This window comes from Tenrec ecaudatus, chromosome 1, assembly GCF_050624435.1.
Source record: "Tenrec ecaudatus isolate mTenEca1 chromosome 1, mTenEca1.hap1, whole genome shotgun sequence".
NCBI lineage: Eukaryota > Metazoa > Chordata > Mammalia > Afrosoricida > Tenrecidae > Tenrec > Tenrec ecaudatus.
The window spans coordinates 34,651,870-34,674,760 of record NC_134530.1 but is presented as its reverse complement, the minus strand read 5'-3'; the positions used below and the strand labels follow the sequence as shown (position 1 = coordinate 34,674,760).

At 47.1% G+C, this 22,891-nt stretch overlaps 1 protein-coding gene across 1 annotated transcript in view; it reads right to left on the bottom strand.

Moving 5' to 3' along the window:
* Positions 1-22,891, bottom strand: part of PEX14 (peroxisomal biogenesis factor 14) — a 145,566-nt gene that overhangs the window by 30,944 nt on the left and 91,731 nt on the right. Inside the window, exon 4 of the mRNA XM_075559731.1 lies at positions 11-142. Within this exon, the coding sequence (XP_075415846.1) occupies positions 11-142 (132 nt within the window). The remainder of the gene's footprint in view (positions 1-10; positions 143-22,891) is intronic.

Below are 22,891 nucleotides of genomic sequence, written 5' to 3'. Positions count from 1 at the left end.
AGTGACTTACTGTATGCCGGAGGAGGCAGGAGGTGAGGGGGCTGGACAGGAACCACCTGTGTGGCTGGACCCAAGGACGAGGGCTCTTCGGCAGCGGTGCCCGACTGCTGGAAAGCCACATCGATCTCTTCATCTGTCAGCCCTGGGGAGAGAGGGCAGCAGGCGGGTGAGTACTTTATTCCCCCGGCCACAGCAGCACAGGACTCGTCAATAGGAGAAACCCTCTCAGCCACAGGCTGCCAAGCACCCTGGGAAGTTGCCGCCTCGATTTCGGATTCTCCGGGACCGCTCTCAGTTGCAATTTAACCTTAAGCGACAGAATATTAGCCTCCACACTGCTTCCAAATGTGGCTCATTCAATTTCCTTAATTTATCCTTGAGTTTATTGCTGCTTTTGAAGTCGCTCCGTACTGCAATTCTCCATTCTTCCCCTGAAAACAGATACCATCAACTGCAAATGTGGCTCATTTTAATCTGTAATGGTGTTAAAAAAAGAGGGGAGAAAACTAACAATAATGCATGAAAACAGACAGGGAAACAAAAAACTAATTATTGGGTGAGACGACTAATTAGTCTAGATTGTTTCCGAAGACGGGAATAATTTGCTTTATTTTATGACAAATGCAGAAATAAAAAGAAAAATCAGGACCGACTGTGATTAGTATGAATGGGATATGGAATGTAAAGAAGAAAATAAAACAAGAAAACAGATCAAAACAAGGCCAGGCCCAAACTTTCAGATGATTATTGCTCTCGCCTCTCACAGGCTGCCTGTTATCGCCCTTGGCTACTTTGCCTTCCCCCCTTTTCCTTTTGTTTTCCCTCCTCCCGACCCTGAGCCACATGGAGGCTGAGGGCGCCATCTGCAGCGGCTGGAACACGTGGGAGGATTTGCCCAGGGAAGAGTGGAAGGCAAGTGGGAAAGCCGTGCTGACCGCACGTCAGTGGGCACACCACTGGACCCGTTTCGGTCTGTGGCAGGCCCGGGATGGTGGCTCTTGGCTGCCCAAGAACCCACAGACGCGGGGCAAAGCGTGGCCTACAGGTGTGAGGAAGGCCCGCCCAGACAGGAGGAAGTCGGGATACCAGAGCGCTCTCTGGTCAAGGAGTGAGCAGAGCAGGTGGGAGGTCCCGCCTGCCTGCCCAAGAGCACTCTGGCGGGCCGTGCTGTTCCCGGAATCCCAATCTCCGGCCCTGCAACCCCGAGCTTTTAAAGTGGAGCCGAGAGGTTCTCCACATCTGGTCGGCAGCTCTCCATTAGAGGCCCATAGCAGTCTATCTGCCCCTGGGGGTGAATGAAGTAAACGGAGGTTCTCAGGATCAGCATCTTCAAAAGCATGGTGCCTCACACTCCGTGCCAAGGGGCTAATAGATGGCACACATTAACATGAGGAGCACAGCTCGGCCCTGCGCCATGTTGGCACAGGAGGTGGCCGCAGCCATCCCTCAGACTTGCCAGGCCCCACTGCAGCCAGGCAGGGGAGAAGGGCCTTGTAGAGCGGCCCTGCACTGCTGGGGAAAGTGCCCAGTGCGGGCAAGGCCACACCTGTGCACTGGCTGAAGTGCACCAGCCTCACACAGGGACTGCTGGCCGAGGAGAAAGCTTCCCTCACTGACTCTTAGCTCGTTTGCGCATACTGGAGCTAGGCAGGTCTTTTCTCCTCCCTCATCCCCCAAGTGGCCACCAAGGGGCTGCGCTACCTGTCACTTGGCATCCGTAGAAGCACAGGGGAAATGGAGATCATGGCTCCCCACCCGGCAGGTGCCTCCCTGCCTCCCGGACTCCAGCCTTTGCAGCGACTGTCAATCACGCCCGCTAAAGAGGAAAGGGAACCCCTTTCTGGGACCTAGTAGGCAAGTCGATGCCGTCGCCAGTTCATAATCGGCCATTAGAGAAGGGGGCCGCATCCGCGGCGTCAGCACAGGCTGATGGTCACTGGCACAACACGGACTTCCATCAACCTGGTGGCTCGTGTGCCTTGTCAGCCACGGGCTGCAAATGAGGATAATTTTCCCAAAAGGAGCATTCAGTTGCATTCTCATTTTCCCTTTTGGCTCTTTCAAATATAAACAAGTGCGATAATGTTTAACGCTGGGGAAATATACAGTAAGTTACGGACTGAGCTGCGGCCCAGCGAGCGGAGCTGGTTTAAAGGCACAGGATCCCCTGCCCTGCCCTTTGACCGCGCCGCTTTCCCTAACACAGCTTGCCCTGTGCACGACTCTGCCCAAGCCCTGCCTGGATGGGGATCAGCCTTCCTGCTCAGCCCTTGTTTTTCATAGACCTTACCACTGAAGGCTGGAATGCTGATATCCCTCCTTCCCTGACAGAACCCGGGTTTTCATTTAGTTACATAAAATGAATCTTCTTTTTTAAACATTTAATAATAGAAGTTCACAGTTGAACCATTATCCCAATCATCCTCTCTCATTTAAAAGAGCAGAAACGGAGGCACAGGGAAAGTGAAAAACAGGGTCCAGACCGTACTAGTTAGAGACTGGTCATTTCAAGGACAACCCAGACCTGCATCTCCCATAGTGGTCCCTTGGTCCAAGGAATCTAAAGACGGATCCAGTTATTAGGCCTTAAGTCATCAGTCTTGTATAGGGGCTTGATAAGAGCTAACCGTTCTACAGATAAGAGTGAGCCAAGGACTAGTGCTTGGGGGCCAGGAAAACGCTCAGGCCACAGTGATGGGCAGACTAGGATTCTCCCTCCAAAGCAGAGCCTCATGCTGCCCCAGAGCCCAGGGCTCCTAAACATTCCCTTCCTGCACACTGCCCCCACCTTCAGGAGGACTGGCGCCAGAGTGCATTGCATGTTGGGCTGCTAATCCCAAGGTCAGTAGTTTGGACCCACCAGTTACTCCATAGGAGATGAGGCTTTCTGCTACGGGTAAATTACAGTCTCAGAAATGCTCAGGGGCAGTTCTATGCTGTTCTATGAGATCACTAAGAGTCAGAATCAGCTCAATGGCAGTGGGTTTGTTTGTTTATTTGTGTTTGTTATGAATGGCTGACCACCTTTGGGACTGTCACCTGGGGATGAAGTGGCCCTTCTTTAGGGATTAAGTACTGCCCAAGATCTACCCACTAAGATATCTGGGTTCCTTCATTCCATTCCCAAATCACCCCCGCCCAGCTAACCAATGATTTTCAAGAGTCTCTGATGGAGACCTTGCAGAATCCAAAAGGTTAAAAGGAATAATAAAGGAAACTGCCAATTGTAAGTGAATTATATTTGGCTCTGGAAGCTGAGCTCAGGCTATATTATAAAAGGCATCTCTTTGCGTTGTTTACCATCACCCTGACTAATGCAGACCTTTTTTTTTTGTTTTAAATAATCTCATGCAAATTAGACACACACACTTCCTTCCAGTTGATTGCTATCTGCAAGGAATAATCTAACCACCGAGGGACAGAGCCAGGGCTGTGCAGAGCAAGGGACCGTGTGCAGGGCTCACCGTCCTGTGGCTGAGAGCCTCCTCCTGCCCTCCCCCTCACTGCCAGTGCCCCTTGAGCGACTGCCACAATGGAAGAATTAGTCCATCTTCATCAAACCTGAGTCCGCCTCTGACTTAGGACGCCTGCTTGCGTTCCATGACACCATGAGCACTTTGCATTCGCATCTCTTTCCATTACTGCACTGCTGCCATTTGGCCGTTTTCAGGATCCACCAATCCCCAACCCCCACCCCACAGTGGTTGGCACTGGCAGTGAAAATACATTTCTGAGAGTAAATGAAAGTAAGAAAGGCCGCCTTTCATGCCACCCTCTCACTAGCCTTAGCCAGGAGCCGCGGGAGCACGGGGCCCAGGAGCTGACCAGTGCGAGAAAGGGTGAGGCTCCAGTCTCTGGGGGGCCAGTGTCATTTCACGCCCCCTCCACAGATCCACAAGTGTCTCATCTCCCAGAGAGGCAAGGCAAAGGAAGCCAAATGCCATACACCCCAAATCAGGGCAGCTGTCTTCATCTCTGGACTCCACCTCCAAATCAGTTTCTTCAGGGCAGAGAAGCCTGCTGGCCAACTCTCAGAGATCTCTTTTCCAAAGCTCTCCACGGCTGGGTAACTTCTGAAAGAACACTAGGGAGCCCTCCCTCATTGGTCACTGAAGTCCCATTCCCCGGCCTCCCGCAGCTGAAGAGGGCGGCCCCAGGGCTGCCACGCCAGCCCATGCCCATCCCCTAGAAGATAAAACAAATTCTTATTCTCTTTCTGAAGGTTCTGTTAAGATGCAAACCAAACCAAACCAGCGCACTGGGTACACAGCCAGCCAACTGGCTGGGAACAGCGCTGCAGGGCCCTTTCCCAGGACTGAGGCCAAGCCGGGGCACCAGGAAGGGCTGTCTTGCTCTGCGGGCTGGACGGGCTGGACAAGGTTTCTCGGAATCAGTCACCTCAGTTCTGTCCCCAGAGACTGCTGGGCATGGCTCAGTGGCCTTGCACAGGTGGGGCCAAAAGATGGAAGAGACCAAAAAGGCAGCAGCGCTTTGGGCAGCCCTGGTGTCCAATGGCAGCCAGGCTGGACGGGGTCAGGAGGAGCCGGAAGAACAGCGAGGCTGGTGGCACCCCGAAGTGTGGCCGGAGTTTTCTAATAAAACTGACTGGGATGGAGGGACAGGGCCGGCAGCCAAGGGTGGCAGCTCGGGGCTTTACTTGGGGGCATCCTCCTCCCAGCTGTTTACAGGCCTGAGGTAATTCATCTGGGGCTGGGGACACCTGGGGTCACCTCTCTCAGAGTACCACTAGCTATCTCCCCAGGCACATTCCAGCCAGAGGAGGCAGGGAAGACAGCCGGCTGAAAATACTCCCCAAATTAAAAGAAAAATCAACTCTCTCAGAAAAGGTGAGGGGAGGGGAAAGGAAAAAGGGAGTTTTATTTTATTTTATTAACATTTTGTTAGAACAGTGGAGTACAATAAGGACTCTCTGAGCCTCTAAAAGTCGTTGGATGACCTGTAGACCCCTATTTCCCAGTGCCTTGTATAAAATTGAATTTTTTAAACATAAATTATACGTAATGACGACACTGTAAAAACTAACAGTAATGGAAAGCTGTGCTGTATTTCATTAGCCTGTATTACTCCGTGCCACCTGATCCAGCCGGGCCTTGTTTATGAGTTAGTGTGTTAGCAGATGCCGGGGAAGCATTTGCTTCGACCTTGCTCTTCTCATTGGGGCATGAAATTACGGCGGCAGCACCTTGATATTACAGCCATAAATACAGTAAACTGCAAATTTAAGCCAACGGCTCCTATTGTCTCTGAACATAAAGCTGATCGGTATTTATTTAAAAGGAGAACAAAAAAAATATTATATATCACCTTGTTTATGGGGCCTCCCCCACCCACACTTCCACCCCCCCCCCCCCGTTCCCCAACCTGTCTAATTCGCTTGGTTAAAATATTAAGCAAATAAGCCAACTGCTCTTTCACCTCTGCTGATTAATTATTCCCAAGCAGCAAAAGCTGCTTTTGAGAAAACTAGTTCTAAGTACCATTACCCAGAACGAAAGCAACTTTATAAAAATCGACCTGTGGTGGGGCTGGTTACCACCATTCTAACATGGTATGTAAATTCAAGAACAGGACCTGAGACTTTCCATTCTCTCTAAATGAGGAAAAGTTCAAACAAACACGAGGAAAAGTTGCGGGGAAAGACCCTGAAATGGAACCCCCTCTCGGTATCCTTCTAGAAATCGCTAGGTAGATCTGCTCTCTCAAAAATAGCAAAACACTGCCTCCTGCCAACCAGGGAGAGAAAGAAAGATGTCTAACCAAGAATCCAATTCTCACCTCAACCCCCAGAGAGCTGGGGAATCTCTCATTAAAACTTGCACTAGTCCCCGCCTTCTACCAGTGAACCATGAAGACAATATATCCTTTAAATATATTAAACGTGGAAGAAAAATAAACACAAAGGCAAAAGGACACTGGCTATCCCTGGCCACGTCTGCTCGTATAAATTACTGCGGAAAAAGCCAGCGCACAATGTGTTTCCCGGCTGGTGGAGACGGGCGGGGGGACCTGGCAAGTTTGCTTTCTGGAGGTCAGTGGGGGGGGGGCTTCCTTTCAGAAAAGCAGAGGAGGTTGTAAAATCATACTTGACTACTAGCAAGCCCAAGTTTGGAGGTTTTTCACAGGGTAAAGTGGTGAGAACTGGTGACTATCACAGGCCAGATCCGAAGTCACCCCACCAGTGAGGTGGGAAGAAGGACTGGGTCAGAAGTGACCTAAACCCCAGATCGTGGGCCCAGTTCAATTCCTAATCAGACAGGCTGGGGTCGGTCACAGGGCCCACAGGGATCAGTGACACAGCCCAAACGGCCCCCACCAAAGTTTCTGTACATTTATTTATACTTGACACTGGATTGCACGAGGCAGACACACTCCCCGGGAACCCTAAATTACTTTAGCCACACCAGTCATTGAGCTTGGCTCCTTCCGCATAAGGAGGAAACTTCCCTATAAAATTTATTGAGCTTCTCTGGGGAGTAGTTTAACTGGTGAACAAGACAGAACTGAGCTGCCCCCCTGTGTAACACAAATTGAGATCTCTCCGAGGAAAGACTGGGAGGGGTTTCCAATCAGCAGTGAGGATGTCTATTTTTACATCAAGTCTAAAGGCAGATAGGTGCCCCGGTGGTAGAGCAGGTAGAGCGCTCAGTTGCTATCTAATGGTCAGGATTTTGACGCCACCAGCTGCTCCAAAGGTTAAAGATGAGGCTGTTGCTGGGGTCAAGATTACAACCTTGGACACCCTAGGGGGCCACTCCTCTCTGTCCAACAGAGTCACTATGCATCAAATGGCAGCGGGTTTTAGTCTACAGGCAGCTACTGCTACGTTTTTCAAATCTCTCAACTAATTTTGGAACAAAAACCAACAAGCACTGCTTTTGCTCAGTGGTCATCAATTCCCTAGGATAATAGGGCAGACGCTGGCCGCTGTCAGGGGCAGCAGGCTCCGGCCCAGCAGAGCTGGCTAACAGGCTGAGAAGTCAGCCCTCTGCCAGTTGAGTGCAACCAGACCTCCCGGAGTAACTCCACAGCCACACGGACAGGGCTGATGGTAAGGAACCACTGCTCGCTACCTCGAGGCCACAGCCAAGCAGGTCAAACTCAGGTTTGTCCATGTGTGGAAAAGCCAAAGTATTAAATGCTTTGAATAATACTCAAATCTCTCTTCTTTTTCAGAAGAAGTAGTGAAGTGTGAGTGAATGAGGGAGTGGTGCCTTTGACAACCAAAGTAATTCAGACCTGGAAGAAAGGTGGAGCTCCTCTGGGTCATCCCACTGTCAGCCTGTGTGGCTCTGGTCACCCTCCTCCGTTGCACAGCCCGTGGGAAGGCCCAAAGTAGAGCCAGGCCCCCCAAATCCCTGCTCTCTTTCCAAGAGGAGTTGCGGCATGACCAGCCTCACATGTCGCTCACGTCTGCCATCTAATGCACGCTGTCGACCAGCAAGCTGCGGGAATCAGCTCCCCTCCTCCCCAACAGAAGAAAAGCAAACAGACTGTGTAGCATGGGGATGGGGGGTGGGGGAATAGGAGAAGGGTACACGGGAGCTCACGGAATGTTTTAGCAACTTCCTGTGAATCTTTAATTATTTCAAAATAGAGTCTGGGCAGCAATATACGTACACATGTACACAAACATTTAGTTGTGTGCATGTGGAGATGAAAGAAGGCCAGACAAGCAGTTGGAACCACTGGCTGTGTCTGAGAGGAGACTGGGGGGGTGAGGGGGGGGGCGGGAACGCAGAGACAGAGGCAGATTGGTCACTGGGTCATATATCCTTTTAAATGTGTTCCACGTGAATATATTTCTGATTCAAAGGAAAAAAAATTTAAGACTAAATAAAATTGGTGGTGAGGGGAAGGCATGCTTAATCCCGGACAAAATTTCTTAGAACATTTATCCTTATTTTCTAGAGGAGAGCAGCCAAGAGAGAACTGTCTGGAGACGTGGCCGGGAGCTGAGACTGCAGTGCCGGCCCCAGCTCCTAATCTCTTGCTTAACCCATTGTGGTTAAAACCACAGCAGTCAAGTACAAGGGGGCTCCCCTCCCCCCACCCCCTTTTTTTTAATGTGTTTTTAAAAGGCAGACATCTGTTCTATTTTGACACATCCTGGCTGCCCAAATGTTTTTTTCAGCTCTAAATATTTGCTTCACCAATGGAAATGTTTCCATCACTGCAGCAAAACAAACATTTGCTTTTGGATGGGGGTGGGAGGAGAAGGGGGCAGCCGGGCGCTGTTTCATATGTTACTGGAAACAAGTCAGATTTGGGGCACAACCCTACTGCCTGGGACCCGTCCAGGCGGAGATTCTGCTGTTGTTTCTGATTTGCTCCTCAAAGAGAGCCTTGTCACCAGAGGTCAGTGTCCCCCCCCCCGGGGCGCCAGCTGTAGACATCTAGCGGAGCACGACAAATGTTCGCACGGCGTTCTCTTTTACGTCCTGAATCTTAAGTGTGTGATCAGAAGGCTTGTTATTTGGCATTCCACTTACTTCCTAGAGTTCTAAACTACCAGGCAGCTGTTAGACTTCTTAAAAACCATCTTCATGTTCCTCGGATAGTACCACATTATAGCAGGCCCTACAATACGTCAATGCACGCATTGTTTGGCACGGTCTATTTGGGTAGCTCGCATGGGTCTGGTATTGTTGCTGTGTCAACATTATTAGTGTACAGAGAGATGAAGCTGTACAACTCAAGGAAACCATAAATATTCACATGCTCGCCTGATAGGCAATGCGAGCGCCAAGACTGCATCTCCCCGAAGAGCAGACCCCATTCTCCCCGTTAAGAAGGGCGGTATACAGTTGGATGCATACATCACACATGTGTGTATATTCACAGACATACACTCCCACAGAAACCTCTATCTATAAATTCCTGTTACCCACATGTTTCACACACATACATTCAAGCATTTTTTACTGATAACCTGAAAACAACAATGACACATGTAAGCAAATTTCAGAGGGTAAAAGAGAAAAGAAAAACATACAGAATAAACAGAAAAACCAAATTCCACCCAAAACATATTCAACTTAAGTGCCAGCAAGTGTTTTTGGCAGTTTTTCTGATTTTCAGGCATTGAATCCCAGCAATAACCCTGTTCGGGGACTCTGAGATGCAAGGTTCCAAGGCCTCGCGCGCACACCACGTGGGTGGCGCCCCATGGGACTGAGCAGCACACAAGCCATATGACCACAGGTGGCGAGCATGGCCTCAGGAAGCTGTACTTTCTTCTCCGGTGAAGGATGAGGAGTCTGAGATACACGTGTCACACAGTTTAAGTTGTCACGTGATGGGTGTGGAGAAGAGAGGGCCACAAGCCCGGGCGCCTGCGCTGCAACACCCTGTGTACAGCACATGGGCTCGGTTCTGGCTCACGTGGACAGGGCAGAACTGCCCTGTGGGTGTTGGAAGCTATAAATCTTTAAGGGAGTAGAAAGCCTCCCTTTTTCCCTGTAGAGCTACTGGCGGGTTTGAACTACTGACCTTGTGCTTAGCAGGCCAAATACATGACCCACTACTCCAACAGGGCTCATTTGGAGGAAATATTCCAAACGTTGGCACATGGTGAAGAGAAACCTGATCCCTGACTTGCAGCACATCATTCGGGTGCCTTGGTAAAGTCACTATGGCTGGTGCATTTTCAAATTAAACAAGATTTTTACTCGAGACAATCCGGTGCTGGTGAGGGTGCTGTGGAATTACCAACTGAAAGCATCTCAAAGACAAGTCGGCTCTCCATGCTGACTATTTTTAAAATGTCCACACCTTAACTTCTAAGAAATAAGAAAAAAGAAATAATACAGTGTCACTATCAGTTAGACTCGACTCGACAGATGTGGATCTGGTTCTTTTTGTTTGGTATTAATATTATTTTTAATAATAGCAACAGATTAAACAATGTGTCTATAAAAAGAAATCCTTATGCAAATTATGATATAGTTCAGTAACACAATATTATTCAAATGTTCACATTCATATGAACAATTTCTGTGACACAGGAAAGGGCTTTTGATACATTAAGAGGGGAAAAAGTAGACGCTATATTCATAGTATGATCTCAATTACATTAAAAAACAAAAGGAAGCACTAGAGTTTGCATCATCCTTAACTTAGTCTAAATTCAATTTATACACATTCAGCAAGAAAGAAGAGGGGAAATCACACTATAAACAGTGGGGGAGGGCGCGTCATTTCACTGACAAATGCTGTGCCTTAGACGCACTCCTCCTTCTGACCTCCCATGTGACAGAGCAGAAAGCGGTAATCTTGCTTGAAGGCCACAGAATCACTGGGGGCTTGAACCTCCAGGTTAGCAAAGGTTGACCAACCTTGAAGGTAGCAGCCCGGCGCTTAAATACGAGGCAGGAGGCACCATAAGACTCACTGCCAGCAAGTCCATTCCGACCCACAGTGACCCTACAGGACAGAGTGGAACTGCCCGACTGGGCGCTCGAGTCTCTAAATCTTTGTGGGAGCAGGCAGCCTCAACGTTCTCCCACAGAGCAGCATGTGGGTGTGAACTGCTCACGGTAGGTAACAGTCCAATTTGTCACCCACTGTGCCACCAAGGATCCTTGTGCATGAGACGGGAGGCTTGAATTTGCTGTTCCCACATCAACCCATCCCACACAACCACACGCTCTGAGCGCCTGCCAAAGGATGCAGCACTAACTATGCCAAACAAAACCAAGCAAACTCCATGCTGTCGAGTCAATTCCAACCTACAGTGACCCTGCCGGGCAGAAGGACCGCCTGTGTGGGTTTCCAAGATGCAGCTCCCTCAGGGAGCAGGAGCAGAAAGCCCTCTGTCTCCTGCAGAGTGGCTGAGTTTCACACTGCAGTCCAACGCGTGAACCACGACGCCACCAAGGCTCCTGATGCCGTCTGGTGTTGGAGAAACGGTGATTTTTCTCAATGTGAAGGGGAATGTATACATGCTACTGTCAGTCTCCTGCATGACAGCATTCTACAGGAGTTTGAACATATTAAAATGAATATTTAACAGATAATTTCAGATAGTTCAGAATCCTATAGATACAAAAGGGAATTGGCGGAAGAGGATTCAAAGAGTGTGTGGAAACATTCCCCTATCTACGAACTTGTTGAAAGATTCTTGTATACGGAAAAAGAGCCCCGGTGGTGTCTTGAAGTCAGAGGTAAGCACTGGACTGTCCGCACCACCAGCTGCTCCTGGGAGAGGAGGAGGCTGGCCGCTCCCAGGAGGATTTAATCTCAGAACCTCAGGGAACAGTGCTGCTCTGTCCTGTAAGGTTGCTATGGGCTAGAACTGACTCTGCAGTACACAACAGTCTAAAAATACACACACATATATGTGTGCGTAGGTGTACCTCTATTTTTATACAAATGATAGCATACTGTGCACCCTGTTTCGTACCGTTGGCATTTTCACTTAATGTACCTTGGAGAGCATTCCATATCACGATGCACCCACAGAGCGCTCCCATTCTCTGAGATGGTTCTACACGATTCCAGTATGGAGGCACCACAATGTATTTAACTTGTCCCCTACAGAACACTCACTGCTACGAACCCACTATCAGAGCCCTTGCACCTGCTACTTGTACAAGGACGCTCCTGGGAGTGGGGCTCAGGTGTGTGCAGCTGACTGTGATGTGTGTGGGCACGCGGTGCCTTCTGTGGAGCCTGCTTCCACTCCCATTCCCACCAGAACGTGTCGGCCTGCTCCCCGCAGCCCTGCCTAGGTGGTGCCACGGCAATTCTGAGCTGGACCACTGTGATCGCTATGAAAGAGGGTGTTGTTGTCGTTTTATTTTACGTAAACCTTCGTTGACATTTAATAAATCTATAGGAAAGCACGGGTTTCTACGCACACAGCTTAATGAACTTTCATACAGTAAAGACACCTGCATCAAACCCGAGACTAACAGCATCCAGGAACCTACCTACAGGTCTCCTCCTCAGAGCACCACCTGACCTTGGAATACCACTGTGACTTTGGCTTGCTTTGGAACTTTATGCACATGAAATAACACAGAGCGTCTTCTTTGGTAACAGGCACCCTGCAAGGATGTGGGAGGAGAAAAGACCCAGAAATCTGCTCCCCCCAAAAGATTATCACCTAGAAAAAGTCCTGTAGGGCAATTTTACTCTTGACTTTGGGTGCTATGGGTTAGAACGGACTCAACGGTACCTACCAACATCAGCAGTTTACAAAGTAGCGATACCAATTTCACTCCTCACTGCACTGGAGCCCTGGTGGTGTAGTGGCTACATGCTGGGCTGCGATCCTCGTGGTTGTCGGTTTGAAACCACCAGCAGCTCCAGAAGAGAAGGGCACAGTTAGTCTCAGAAACCCACTGTGAGCGGCACTGGCTCGCTGGCAGTGAGTTTGGAGAGCGTGGCAGAGTCCTGGTTGTCCCACACTAAGCTCTCCATGTCTTCAAGGTTCGCCCTTACGGTGGGTGTGTAGTTTGATCTCATGCTGCCTTCCATTTGTATTTCTGATACATTTGTATCTTTGAACACATTCTTCACATTTTGCTTTCTGTCTTAGGTGTGTTCAATATATAGAAAAGGTAGCCTTTTTAATGGAGCTATTAAAATCTTGAATGTTGATGTTTGTATTACAAATTATTGAGAAAAGGTGTTTTAAAATCTCCCATTACAGATCTGTCTCCTTTTTTCAGATGGTCAAGGTGTGTTTTATGTATATTGAAGCAGTGCTGCTAGATACTGGTTTAACCTTGTTCAGTCTTCCTGGTGATTCTATTTATCATGAAATTTCCCTCTTTACCTGAGATTCCACTGTAAAATCTACCTCATCTGATTTTAATACTAGGCTTCTTTTGGTTAACGTTTGCATGGTAAATTACTTTATACAGTCTGACTTTTAACCCTTATATCTTTCTATCTAAAGTATGTCTAATGTAAGCATCATTTAGTGTAGTTTACACTATTGTTTTAGATCGAATCCAGACAAATGTGGTTTTTAGTGGACTATTTATTTAGTCCATTTACATATAATGGAAATAGTGAAATTTGATGTTAATATTTTCCACCTTACAATTTGTTTTGTTTGTTTACTTGTTACATCTCTCTCTCTTTGCTTTCTTTCTAATTCAGTTCTCCATTACCTTGTAGCTAGCTACATGTTCTCTTATGTTCTTTACATGGCTACCCAAGACCAGCAGCTCTCAAAATGTGGCTTATAGATACCCGGGGTTCACCTGACCCTTTCAAGGGGCAGCGAGGCCAAACAATTTTCATAATCATACGAAGGCATTATTTGCCATTTCCACTGTGCTGGCGTTGGCAGTGAGGTGGCCAAACGGCAGACACCTAAGCAGGCATCAAAGCAGAGGCCCCCACCATGCCCGTCGCCACTGTATTCCTAATCACCCTGCACCAGCTGTGGGGAAATAACATCACACCAACCTCAACGATGATTCTAGAGAATAGGGTCATTTTCATAAAAATTATTGCGTAGCTTCACGCTATGGATTTGTCATTATTATTTTAAGTGCATTAATACTTTGTGAATTTCCAGATGCCTGTCTCCTGTAAGAATAGCCTTAAAGGCATCATGCAAAAAATATATATATACCATAGTGAAATAAGGGGGAAGTGCAGAGTGGAGACCCAAAGCCCATTTGTCGGCCACTGGAGATCCCCTCACAGAGGGGTCTAGGGGAGGCGACGAGTCAGTCAAGGTGCGATGTAACACCGATGAAGAACACAGCTTTCCCCCAGATCCTGGATGCTTCCTCCCCCCAACTACCATGATCCGAATTCTACCTTGCAGGGCTGGATAGGGCAGAGGTTGTACACTGGTGCATATGATGGCTGGAGGCACAGGGAATCCAGGGTGGATGATACCTTCAGGACCAGGGGTGTGAGGGACGAGGCTGGAAGAGTGTAGGGTGAGTGGGTTGGAAAGGGGGGAACTGATTACAAGGATCCACATGTGACCTCCTCCCTGGGAGAGGGACGGCAGAGAAGGGGGGAAGGGAGACTCCGGATAGGGCAAGATATGACAAAATAACAATCTATAAATTATCAAGGGCTCATGAGGGAGGGGGGAGGCGGGGAAGGAGGGGGAAAAAAAAGAGGACCTGATGCAAAGGGCTTAAGTGGAGAGCAAATGCTTTGAGAATGATTGGGGCAGGGAATGTATGGATGTGTTTTATACAATTGATGTATGTATATGTATGGATTGTGATAAGAGTTGTACGAGCACCTAATAAAAGGTTTAAAAAAACCAAAAAGAAAAGCCTTAAAGGGGCAGTAACAAGTCTGACTCTGGAAGCTCACTCCTTGGATTGCTGTCTTTTCACGTCTGTGTGATGAGACGGGGGAAGACCAGGCTCCAGGCCGAAGTGTGACGGTGTCTGTGTGACTCCGTGGCGAGCTGAAGGTACTTGCTCCTGAAGAGTAAACTTAGTTGAAAGAACCATGGGTATGCTGTGGTTATTTAGACTTTAGTGTTTGTCAGAAAAATGAATAAAGTGAGCCTGTTACTTCAAGAAAAACTAGGCAGTGTTTGTTGCCAATAATAAAATTTAAGCTCTTTCAGGTGGAAATCAGAATTTTGGAAAGTCATGTACCTGGAATCTCTCAAGGCGTTCTGGCGAGATGAGCAGTGGTATCACTGGATGTGATGGTTAAACGGATCTTGTGTGAGAAGCACGGCCACGTGGAAGATCTGTGTGCCTCACTGTCCTGGTTTCCCCAAATGGCCAATATAGGAACTTACAAACTAAGTCTTGTAAGGGTTAAAGAGAAATCTATTCAGAGGGGATGGAAGATCAATGGATTTCAATATCACAAAGTATAAAAAGTTCATTGATAAGATTTCAGCTAATCTTTAAGAAACTGCCACTTGCTGAGTGTTAGTGCAGATTCAGAGAAGCCTATTTCTAATCATGTGAGAAAGCTATTAAACACTTCCCCTTTTACAACTACAAGTCCACACAAAGCTGGAGTTTCTTCATATACTTCAATCAAAAGAACATATTACAACAAACTGTAACAATCTAGCTGTCCTCAATTGACTCGGCTATTAAAGAGATTCCAAAAGCATATAAAAACCCCTCTCAGACCAGATCAAAACCAGGGATGCACATGGTAGACAACAGTGGAGGAGGTGGGGAAAGGAAAACAAAAGGATGAATACAAGGAAGAAAAGGGTAGTGGGGTCATGGGGCATTAATCCACCCAAGGGGAGGGTATTGTTTATATCTCCACAGGGAAAGTGGGACCAGACTTCAACCCAGTGCCCCAAGGTGTGAATCAATATCCCGGCGGGGAGTAGGGAACCAGTGGAGAGGTCTGGGAGGCTGGCCCCAGCACCAAAAATTAAGTGGATTCCTGCCCCTCCCCCGAAAAGAATTTGTTTCAAAGGATGACATTGATTCTGCAGCTCCAGGAGAAGGACATATCTGATCAGAGCACACTGGAGCAGAAGAAGGGGAAGGAGGAGAGAGTGGAACACAGCCTGGCCCACCAGGCCGTGAGGATGATGTTCCTGAGTAGAGCAGCCAGTCCACAGAGAGAACAACATGGCTGGTCCCACTATGAGAAATGATGCCCCTCAGTGACTAAGGGCGATACAGGGGACAGCACCGGAGACACAGTGTGGGAATTGCACCTGACCTGATCCCACCACACCGAGGCAAAGCACTGGGGGAGTGCAGCGGAACAGCAAGGGAATGGAGTAGCAAGGTCCCCAGGGAATGCTGAAAGTGGACATTGGGGCCAGGGCGTGGTGCCCCAACAGACTGGACTGGAAAACGCTCCTAAGGGCCAGCAAATGATCCTTGAACGAACTACAAGCCTTTCTTTTGTGAAGTGTTTGGTTTTGTTCTTTGTAAGTGGTTTGTTTTTGTTGTTTTATTGTCTGGTTGTATACTGTTGCTTTGTTTTCCTCTGTCTTGTTTTCGTGCATGTTAGTGTCTCCACAGGTCTGTCTGAATAGGACAGGCTGGATGAACTATCTGGAGGAAAAACAATAGGACAGACAGTTCCGGGGGGACAGACAGTTCCGGGTGGGGGAGGGGGAAGAGGGTAAGGAAGTGGTGTTAATAAACACAGGGACAAGGGAACAACATGGGACCCAAAATGGTATTGAGGGGGGAGTGGCAGGCCTGATGGGGAACGATCAAGGGTAAGGTTGCGTAGAGAAGCGGTATAGCTGTAGCCCAGGTGGGGACGGAGCATGGTGGTGGGGCAGGAGGAAAGTCAAGGGAGATGGAGGAAGGAGCTGGGAGTCAAGGGGCATTTATGGAGGTCTAGACAAAGACATGTACATGCAAACATATATATGAGGATGGGGAAATAGATCTAATTGTCTACATTTATAGGTTTAATATTAAGGTGGCGGAAGGACCTTGGGTCTCTACTCAAGCACTCCCTCAATGCATGAATACTTTCGTTTATTAAATTGGTACTCTATGATGCTCACTCTCCCGACACAACTGCTGAAGCCAAAGTGGGTGAACAAGTAAATGTGGTGAAGAAAGCTGATGGTGCCCGGCTATCAAAAGAGATAGTGTCTGGGGTCTTAAAGGCTTGAAGATAAACAAGCGGCCATCTAGCTCAGAAGCAAAAAAGCCCACATGGAAGAAGCACACCAGCCAGTGCGATCACGAGGTGCCAAAGGGACCAGGTATAAGGCATCATGCAAAAAAAAAAAGGGTATGTGTGTGTGTGTATATATGTATGTGTGTGTGTATATATATATATATATATATATATATATATATATATATATATATACCATATTGAAAGAAGGGGGAAGTGCAGAGTGGACACCCAAGGCCCAAGTGTCGGCCACTGGAGATCCCCTCACAGCGGGGTTTAGGAGAGGAGATGGGTCAGTCAGGGTGCGAGGTAGTACCGATGAAGAGCACAGCTTTCCCCCAGATCTTGGATGCTTCCTCCCCCCAACTACCATGATCCGAATTCTACCTTGCAGGGTTGGATAGGGCAGAGGTTGTACAATGGTACATGTGAGGGCTGGAGGCACAGGGAATCCAGGGTGGATGATACCTTCAGGACCAAGGGTGTGAGGGGCGATGCTGGGAGAGTGGAGGGTGAGTGGGTTGGAAAGGGGGAACTGATTACAGGGATCCACATGTGACCTCCTCCCTGGGAGAGGGACGGCAGAGAAGGGGGGGAAGGGAGACTCCAGATAGAGCAAGATATGACAAAATAACGATGTATAAATTACAAAGGGCACATGAGGGAGGGGGGAGCGGGGAGGGAGGGGAAAAAAAAAGAGGACCTGATGCAAAGGGCTTAAGTGGAGAGCAAATGCTTTGAGAATGATTGGGGCGGGGAATGTATAGATGTGCTTTATACAATTGATGTATGTATATGTATGGATTGTGATAAGAGTTGTATGAGTCCCAAATAAAATGTAAAAAAAGAAAAGGAAAAAAAAAAGAAAGAAAGAAAAGAAAATGATTAGGGCAAAGACTGTACAGATGTGCTTTATACAATTGATGTATGTATATGTGTGGATTGTGATAAGAGTTGTATGAGCCCTAATAAAACGTTTAAAACAAAACAAAACAAAAAACCCCTCTCAACAATTATTTTAGAAAGTAGTCATTTTTCTTAAAGAGTGTTATGTATGCTGCATGCTATGGGTTTATCATTATATTTTAAATGAATTAATACTTTATAAATTTCTTGATTTAAATTGATACACAGTACCAATTATAACCCATAGAAACAAGAGCCCATTGGTATCCTCAAATTTGTTAATTATGAAACTAACACTATTAGACATAAAGAAAATAAGTCTTACCACCACTAGACACCAGTTATTCTTTTTCTGCTATTGTTTTCATCTCTTTTTATACATCCATACTTTCAGAAAGTACACATAAGATTGTGTATGCGACTTCTACTGAACATTTTATAATAAACGTTTTTCCATATTGCTAGTTTTAAACCCTTTATTTTGAATTTTAGACTTCTTGAAAAGTTATAACCAGTTTCCCTTAATATTAACACTTTACATAACCACAAGACTGTCATAAATCAGGAAATTAACATATATTGTTAACTACGCTAACGACGTTACTTGAATGCTACAGTTGTTCTACTAGATGGAAGCAGCGTGTAATGTGTTCTGAACTAAAACCACTGCTATCACGCCATTTCTGACCCATCGCACCCTACAGGGCAAAGAAAAACTAACTACCTATTGCGTTTCCAAGGGATCACTCTCCAGGGAAGCACATGGACACACCTTTCTTTTTCCCACGGAGCCCCTGGTGGGTCTGAGGGGCTGACTTTTTTGATAGTACTGTGATAGGTATGATTATTGTGCCACCCTGGCCAATAAACACATGTGGGATTAATATAAGGTTGCAGTTTAATTGAAGGGCAAAGAGATAAATGGCTCAGCAAGCCTCCCCTTTGTCTCTTGTTCTCTGATGATCGGACCTTAGCTAGTTCTCTTCTTCAACTTGTGAGCTACATTACCTGTGGGACACCCAACCCGCGGATCGTGTCACTAGAGCTTGAGGTTCCTTGGAGACCTGCTTCGCCACGCTGCTGGTGTGCACATCGCTTGAGCTGGGGACTGTCGGATCCTGTCATCTGTCTGACTGGTGGTGTCCCGCCCTGCTGTTTGCTGCCTGTGCTGGACTGTCTGTATTGCTCTGCAGAAGACTCAGGTGCCTGCTTCCTTGACTTGCACCCAGCAGCCCTGGTGGGTTGAAGGATTGCCCGTGTCTCACGGAAGTGAGTTGAATTGAGTCATTGGTACTGCTCTGTGGATTAATTAGCTGTTTATTGCTTGTGTTGTATCTATCTATAAAATCATATGTGTCCTGGTTTTGTTTCTCTAGAGAACCCTGTCTGACACAGCAGCCAAGCACAAGCGTTTAACCAATGCGTCAGCAGGGCTCCTTTAGCATGGCTTACTTTGTTGTTGTTTTAATCTAATCTGAGCAAACTTTGCTTTTAATGGAGTATTTAGTCCATTTACAATTTACATTTCAAGGAAATACTGAAAAGTTGGGGATTATGTTTTCCATCCTATAATTTCCCTTGTTAACGTTCAGTGGCGTTCCTGCTCCAGAATACTACCCAGATCACACGTTGCATTTAGTCATTTCACTGTTGCCTTCTGCGGGCCTCGGTCTCTCCTTGCCTTTCATGGCCACAACATTATCAAAGAGTATTAATCAGGCAGTGTGTTGTTAAATGGCCTTAAGTTTATTTAAGTTTAAGTTTTTTCTGATGTTGTCTTGGAATTTGGCTGAGGTTATGTATTGTTTTTAGCAAGAAAAACACAGAAAAAATGAGTCTGAATGCATCCTATCACAGGCCCATGATGCACCCATTATCTTTTAGTAATGGTGTTGACTTTAGTAACTCAGCTGAGAGCTTGTGGTTTCTCTAACGTAGTTTCTGTCTCTCTTCAAGCAGTTATTAAATTGCTTGGGAAGACATTTCAGAGCGCATGCAAACCTGGCTTGTCTTGAAGCGTCACGCTCTAGTTTTACCAATCACCAGTGCGCCTTGTCTGCAACAGTAAGCCCTGTGGTGCTTGGCTCACGAGGGACCTTGAGCTTCCATTCCTGAGAGTGAATGAGCCCCGAGACCAAAGTTTAGCAACCACTGCACATCCTTGACTTACCTCCACCTAAGTCACGGCCGCCGAGCGGATTTAGACTCACAGCGGCCTGGCAGGGCAGATCAGAACTGCCTTGTAGGGTTTCCGAGGCTCTCCGTTCCAGAAGCAGTTTTACACCGTTAGCCCCTGGAGCACACCCTTAAGGTTAGCACCTAAGTGCTTCACTGCTGTGCCCCAGGGCTTACTATAGTCTCGTACCCAGGAGAACCTTTACCACACCCCACCCAGGTGACCCGCAGTGCTGACTCCCTAACACCGTCCGCGCCTTTGGTTGTGGTTGTCATGCATTCACACAGATATACTTTTAAACCGCACAACAAAGACATCATCACTGCTCCTCTATATTCGCCCTTTGCTCTCCACTCCTTCCTGAATTGGCTTTCACAGAGAATGCCTTTCTTGTTCCTTCAGTGGTTGTTTCAATACCTCCAATACCTCCATTTCTGTCTATCTGGAAATGTCCACATTTTCCTTTACTTCAAAAAAAATTTTTTTCTTTTAAAAATCATTTTATTGGGAGCTCGTACAACTTATCACAATCCATACATATCCAAAAAATTTATTGTAAGATAACTTCAGATTTACTAATATAAAAATTTCCCATACATCCTTCAACAAAAACTCAACTATTCTCTAGTGCATCCCAATTCATGGCGACCTCCCCCGGACAGACTAGCACTGCTCTCTATGATTTCTGAGGCTATAAACCTTTACAGAAGCAGGCTGCCTATCGGTCTCCCTGGGAGCAGCAGACGGGCTCAAACCACCAATCTTCCTAGTTAAGTAGTCAATGCTTCATCTACTGTGTCAGTAAGGCTCCTAGATCCTTTGCTCAGATTCTTCAAGTGTTAAATTGTTTCCTTTGACTTTATTCATCTCGCATTATTTCCCATGAATCATTTGGGATTACAGACATGATCCCTTCTTCGCCCTAAATACTTAGGTGCATAAGAAAAAATAAAAGACCTTTGAAGTCCTTCTCTTAAATAGCCACAGTACAGTTACTAGCATCAAGAAGTTAATATTGTTACATGTACAGCTGTGGCTCAGACCTCGCTTCTGAACTCAATTTGGGCTGCCCGTCTGCCCCTCTGACAGCGCCACTTGGAATCCTAGCGGAGCTGTGTCCAGACCTGAGCTCCGAATGTTGTCTTGCCACACTGCTGCTCCCTTCTTCATGGGAGCTCCACCTGGCTCGTCACACAAGGCCAGTCCCTTTGGACTCATTCGTAATTCCTGCTTCTCCTCTACACTCAAGATCCATGAATGGCAGATCTGATTTACTAAAAAAAAAAAAAAAAATCCAGGGTTTGAAGACTTCACACTACTTAACTAGTTTCCCAGCTTCCACCCTTGACCTGTCTATTCATAACACAGCAGTCAGGAATGCTCCAGCAAAGCTTATTAAATCAGACTGCGTCATTTCTCTGCTTAAAAACGGCTTCCAGTTTACTCAAAGGAAAACCCAGGTGCCCAAAGGGATCAATACTGCCCTCTACCACCCCGCTGCTGTGCCTCACTTCTCCGGCCATTCACCTTGCCCCAGGCCGGCCGCCTTCCTCTTCCTAGAATGGTCTCCGGGCGCTTACACGGCTTGCTCTCTTTCCCGGAACTCCTTCTTCCCCGAAATCTTCCTGGCTCTGCTTCCTCATTTTTAAAAGGTTTTACATAAATGTCACCTTCGTGGGGTCTTTCCAGATCATTCCATTTAAAAGTATATCTTGCCAAGAACTATCAGTCTTACTTTGCATTTCCTACATTTGACTCTACGTCCTCCTGCCTCCCTCCACCCTTTTGGATGTAAACTTCACAAAGGCAGGGCTCTTTGATATCTGATTCACAGCTATGGTCCCACCGCTCACAACATGCCCGGCACCGCACACAGGTGCTAGATAAAAATGTACTCAATGAATAACTGCACGGAAACCCAATATGTAAAATTAGATGAAAGTCATGCTGCTCAGGTTTTGAGTGGACTGCCTGCCTCTGGAGACACAAAAATAAACCAAAGTCATGCAAATAATCAGAGAAGCTGGATTATACGGAGAATGTGGCACCAGAATTGGAGGAAAGCTTATGAACAACCTCCAATATGTAAATGACATAACCCTGTTTGCTGAAAGTGAAGAAGATTTGAAGCATTTGCTGATGAAGATCAACCTTCAGTAGGGATTACAACTCAGTTACAACTCGGTGTAAAGAAAACCGAAATCCTCACAAGCGGACCAATAGGCTAGTATCATGATAAACAGAGAAAGGATTGAAGTTGTCGAGGATTTGGTCTTGCTTGGGCAACAATCAATGCTCAGAGTAAGGACAGTTAAGAGATCAAACAATGCATTGCATGGGGTAAATCTGCTGCACTGAGGTGCACTTGACCCAAGCCATGGTATTTTCAATCACCTCATATATATGTGAAACTTGGATACTGAATAAGGACGACTGAAGAAGAACTGGTGCATCTGAATTGTGGTGCTGGCGAAGAACACTGAGAGTTTCGTGAACTGCCAAAGGAACAAGGAGATCTGTCCAGCCATTCACAATGTTCCTAAAAGGATAGAATGGTGAGACTTGGGCTCACATACTTTGGGGAGGCTGGTCCCTGGAGAAGTAGATCATGCTTGGTAGAGTAGAAGGGCAGCCCAAAAAAAGGAAGGCCTTCACCAAGACGAAGTGACACCATAGCTGTACCAGGTGGTGTATCCTTCCGTGAGACCTAACTCGATGGCACTTATCAATAACAACGGCATCTAACCTCTTTTTGCCCTTAGAACATCTTTAGAACCTGTGTTAGTCTGGGTAGGCTAGAGAAACAAACTTCTAGACATGCATATTTTATGAGAGAGTTTTATATCAAGGGCAAGTGTACAATAAGAAAACATCCCAACACAGTCCAGTCCAAGCCCATAAGTCCGACACAGATCTACAAAGTCCTCAATTTTACAAAACACACGCAATGATGCCGACTGCAGGAGGAAAGCCAAATCAGTGAGCGTGTAAGCATCACATCACTGGCAGGGGTCTCCACGTGGCTGCTCCAGCACCTGGAGCTGCATCAGGGTAGGTCCATGTGGCTTCTCCTCCGGGATGTCTTGCAGGAAGTGAGCCTTGTCAGCTGAAGCAGGGAACTGGCTAAGGCAGCTGCACCCTGGTCCGACCATCAGAGAATAAGAGACCAGAAAGGGGAGGCTCACCGAGCCATTTATCTCTTTGCCCTTCAATTAATCCCAC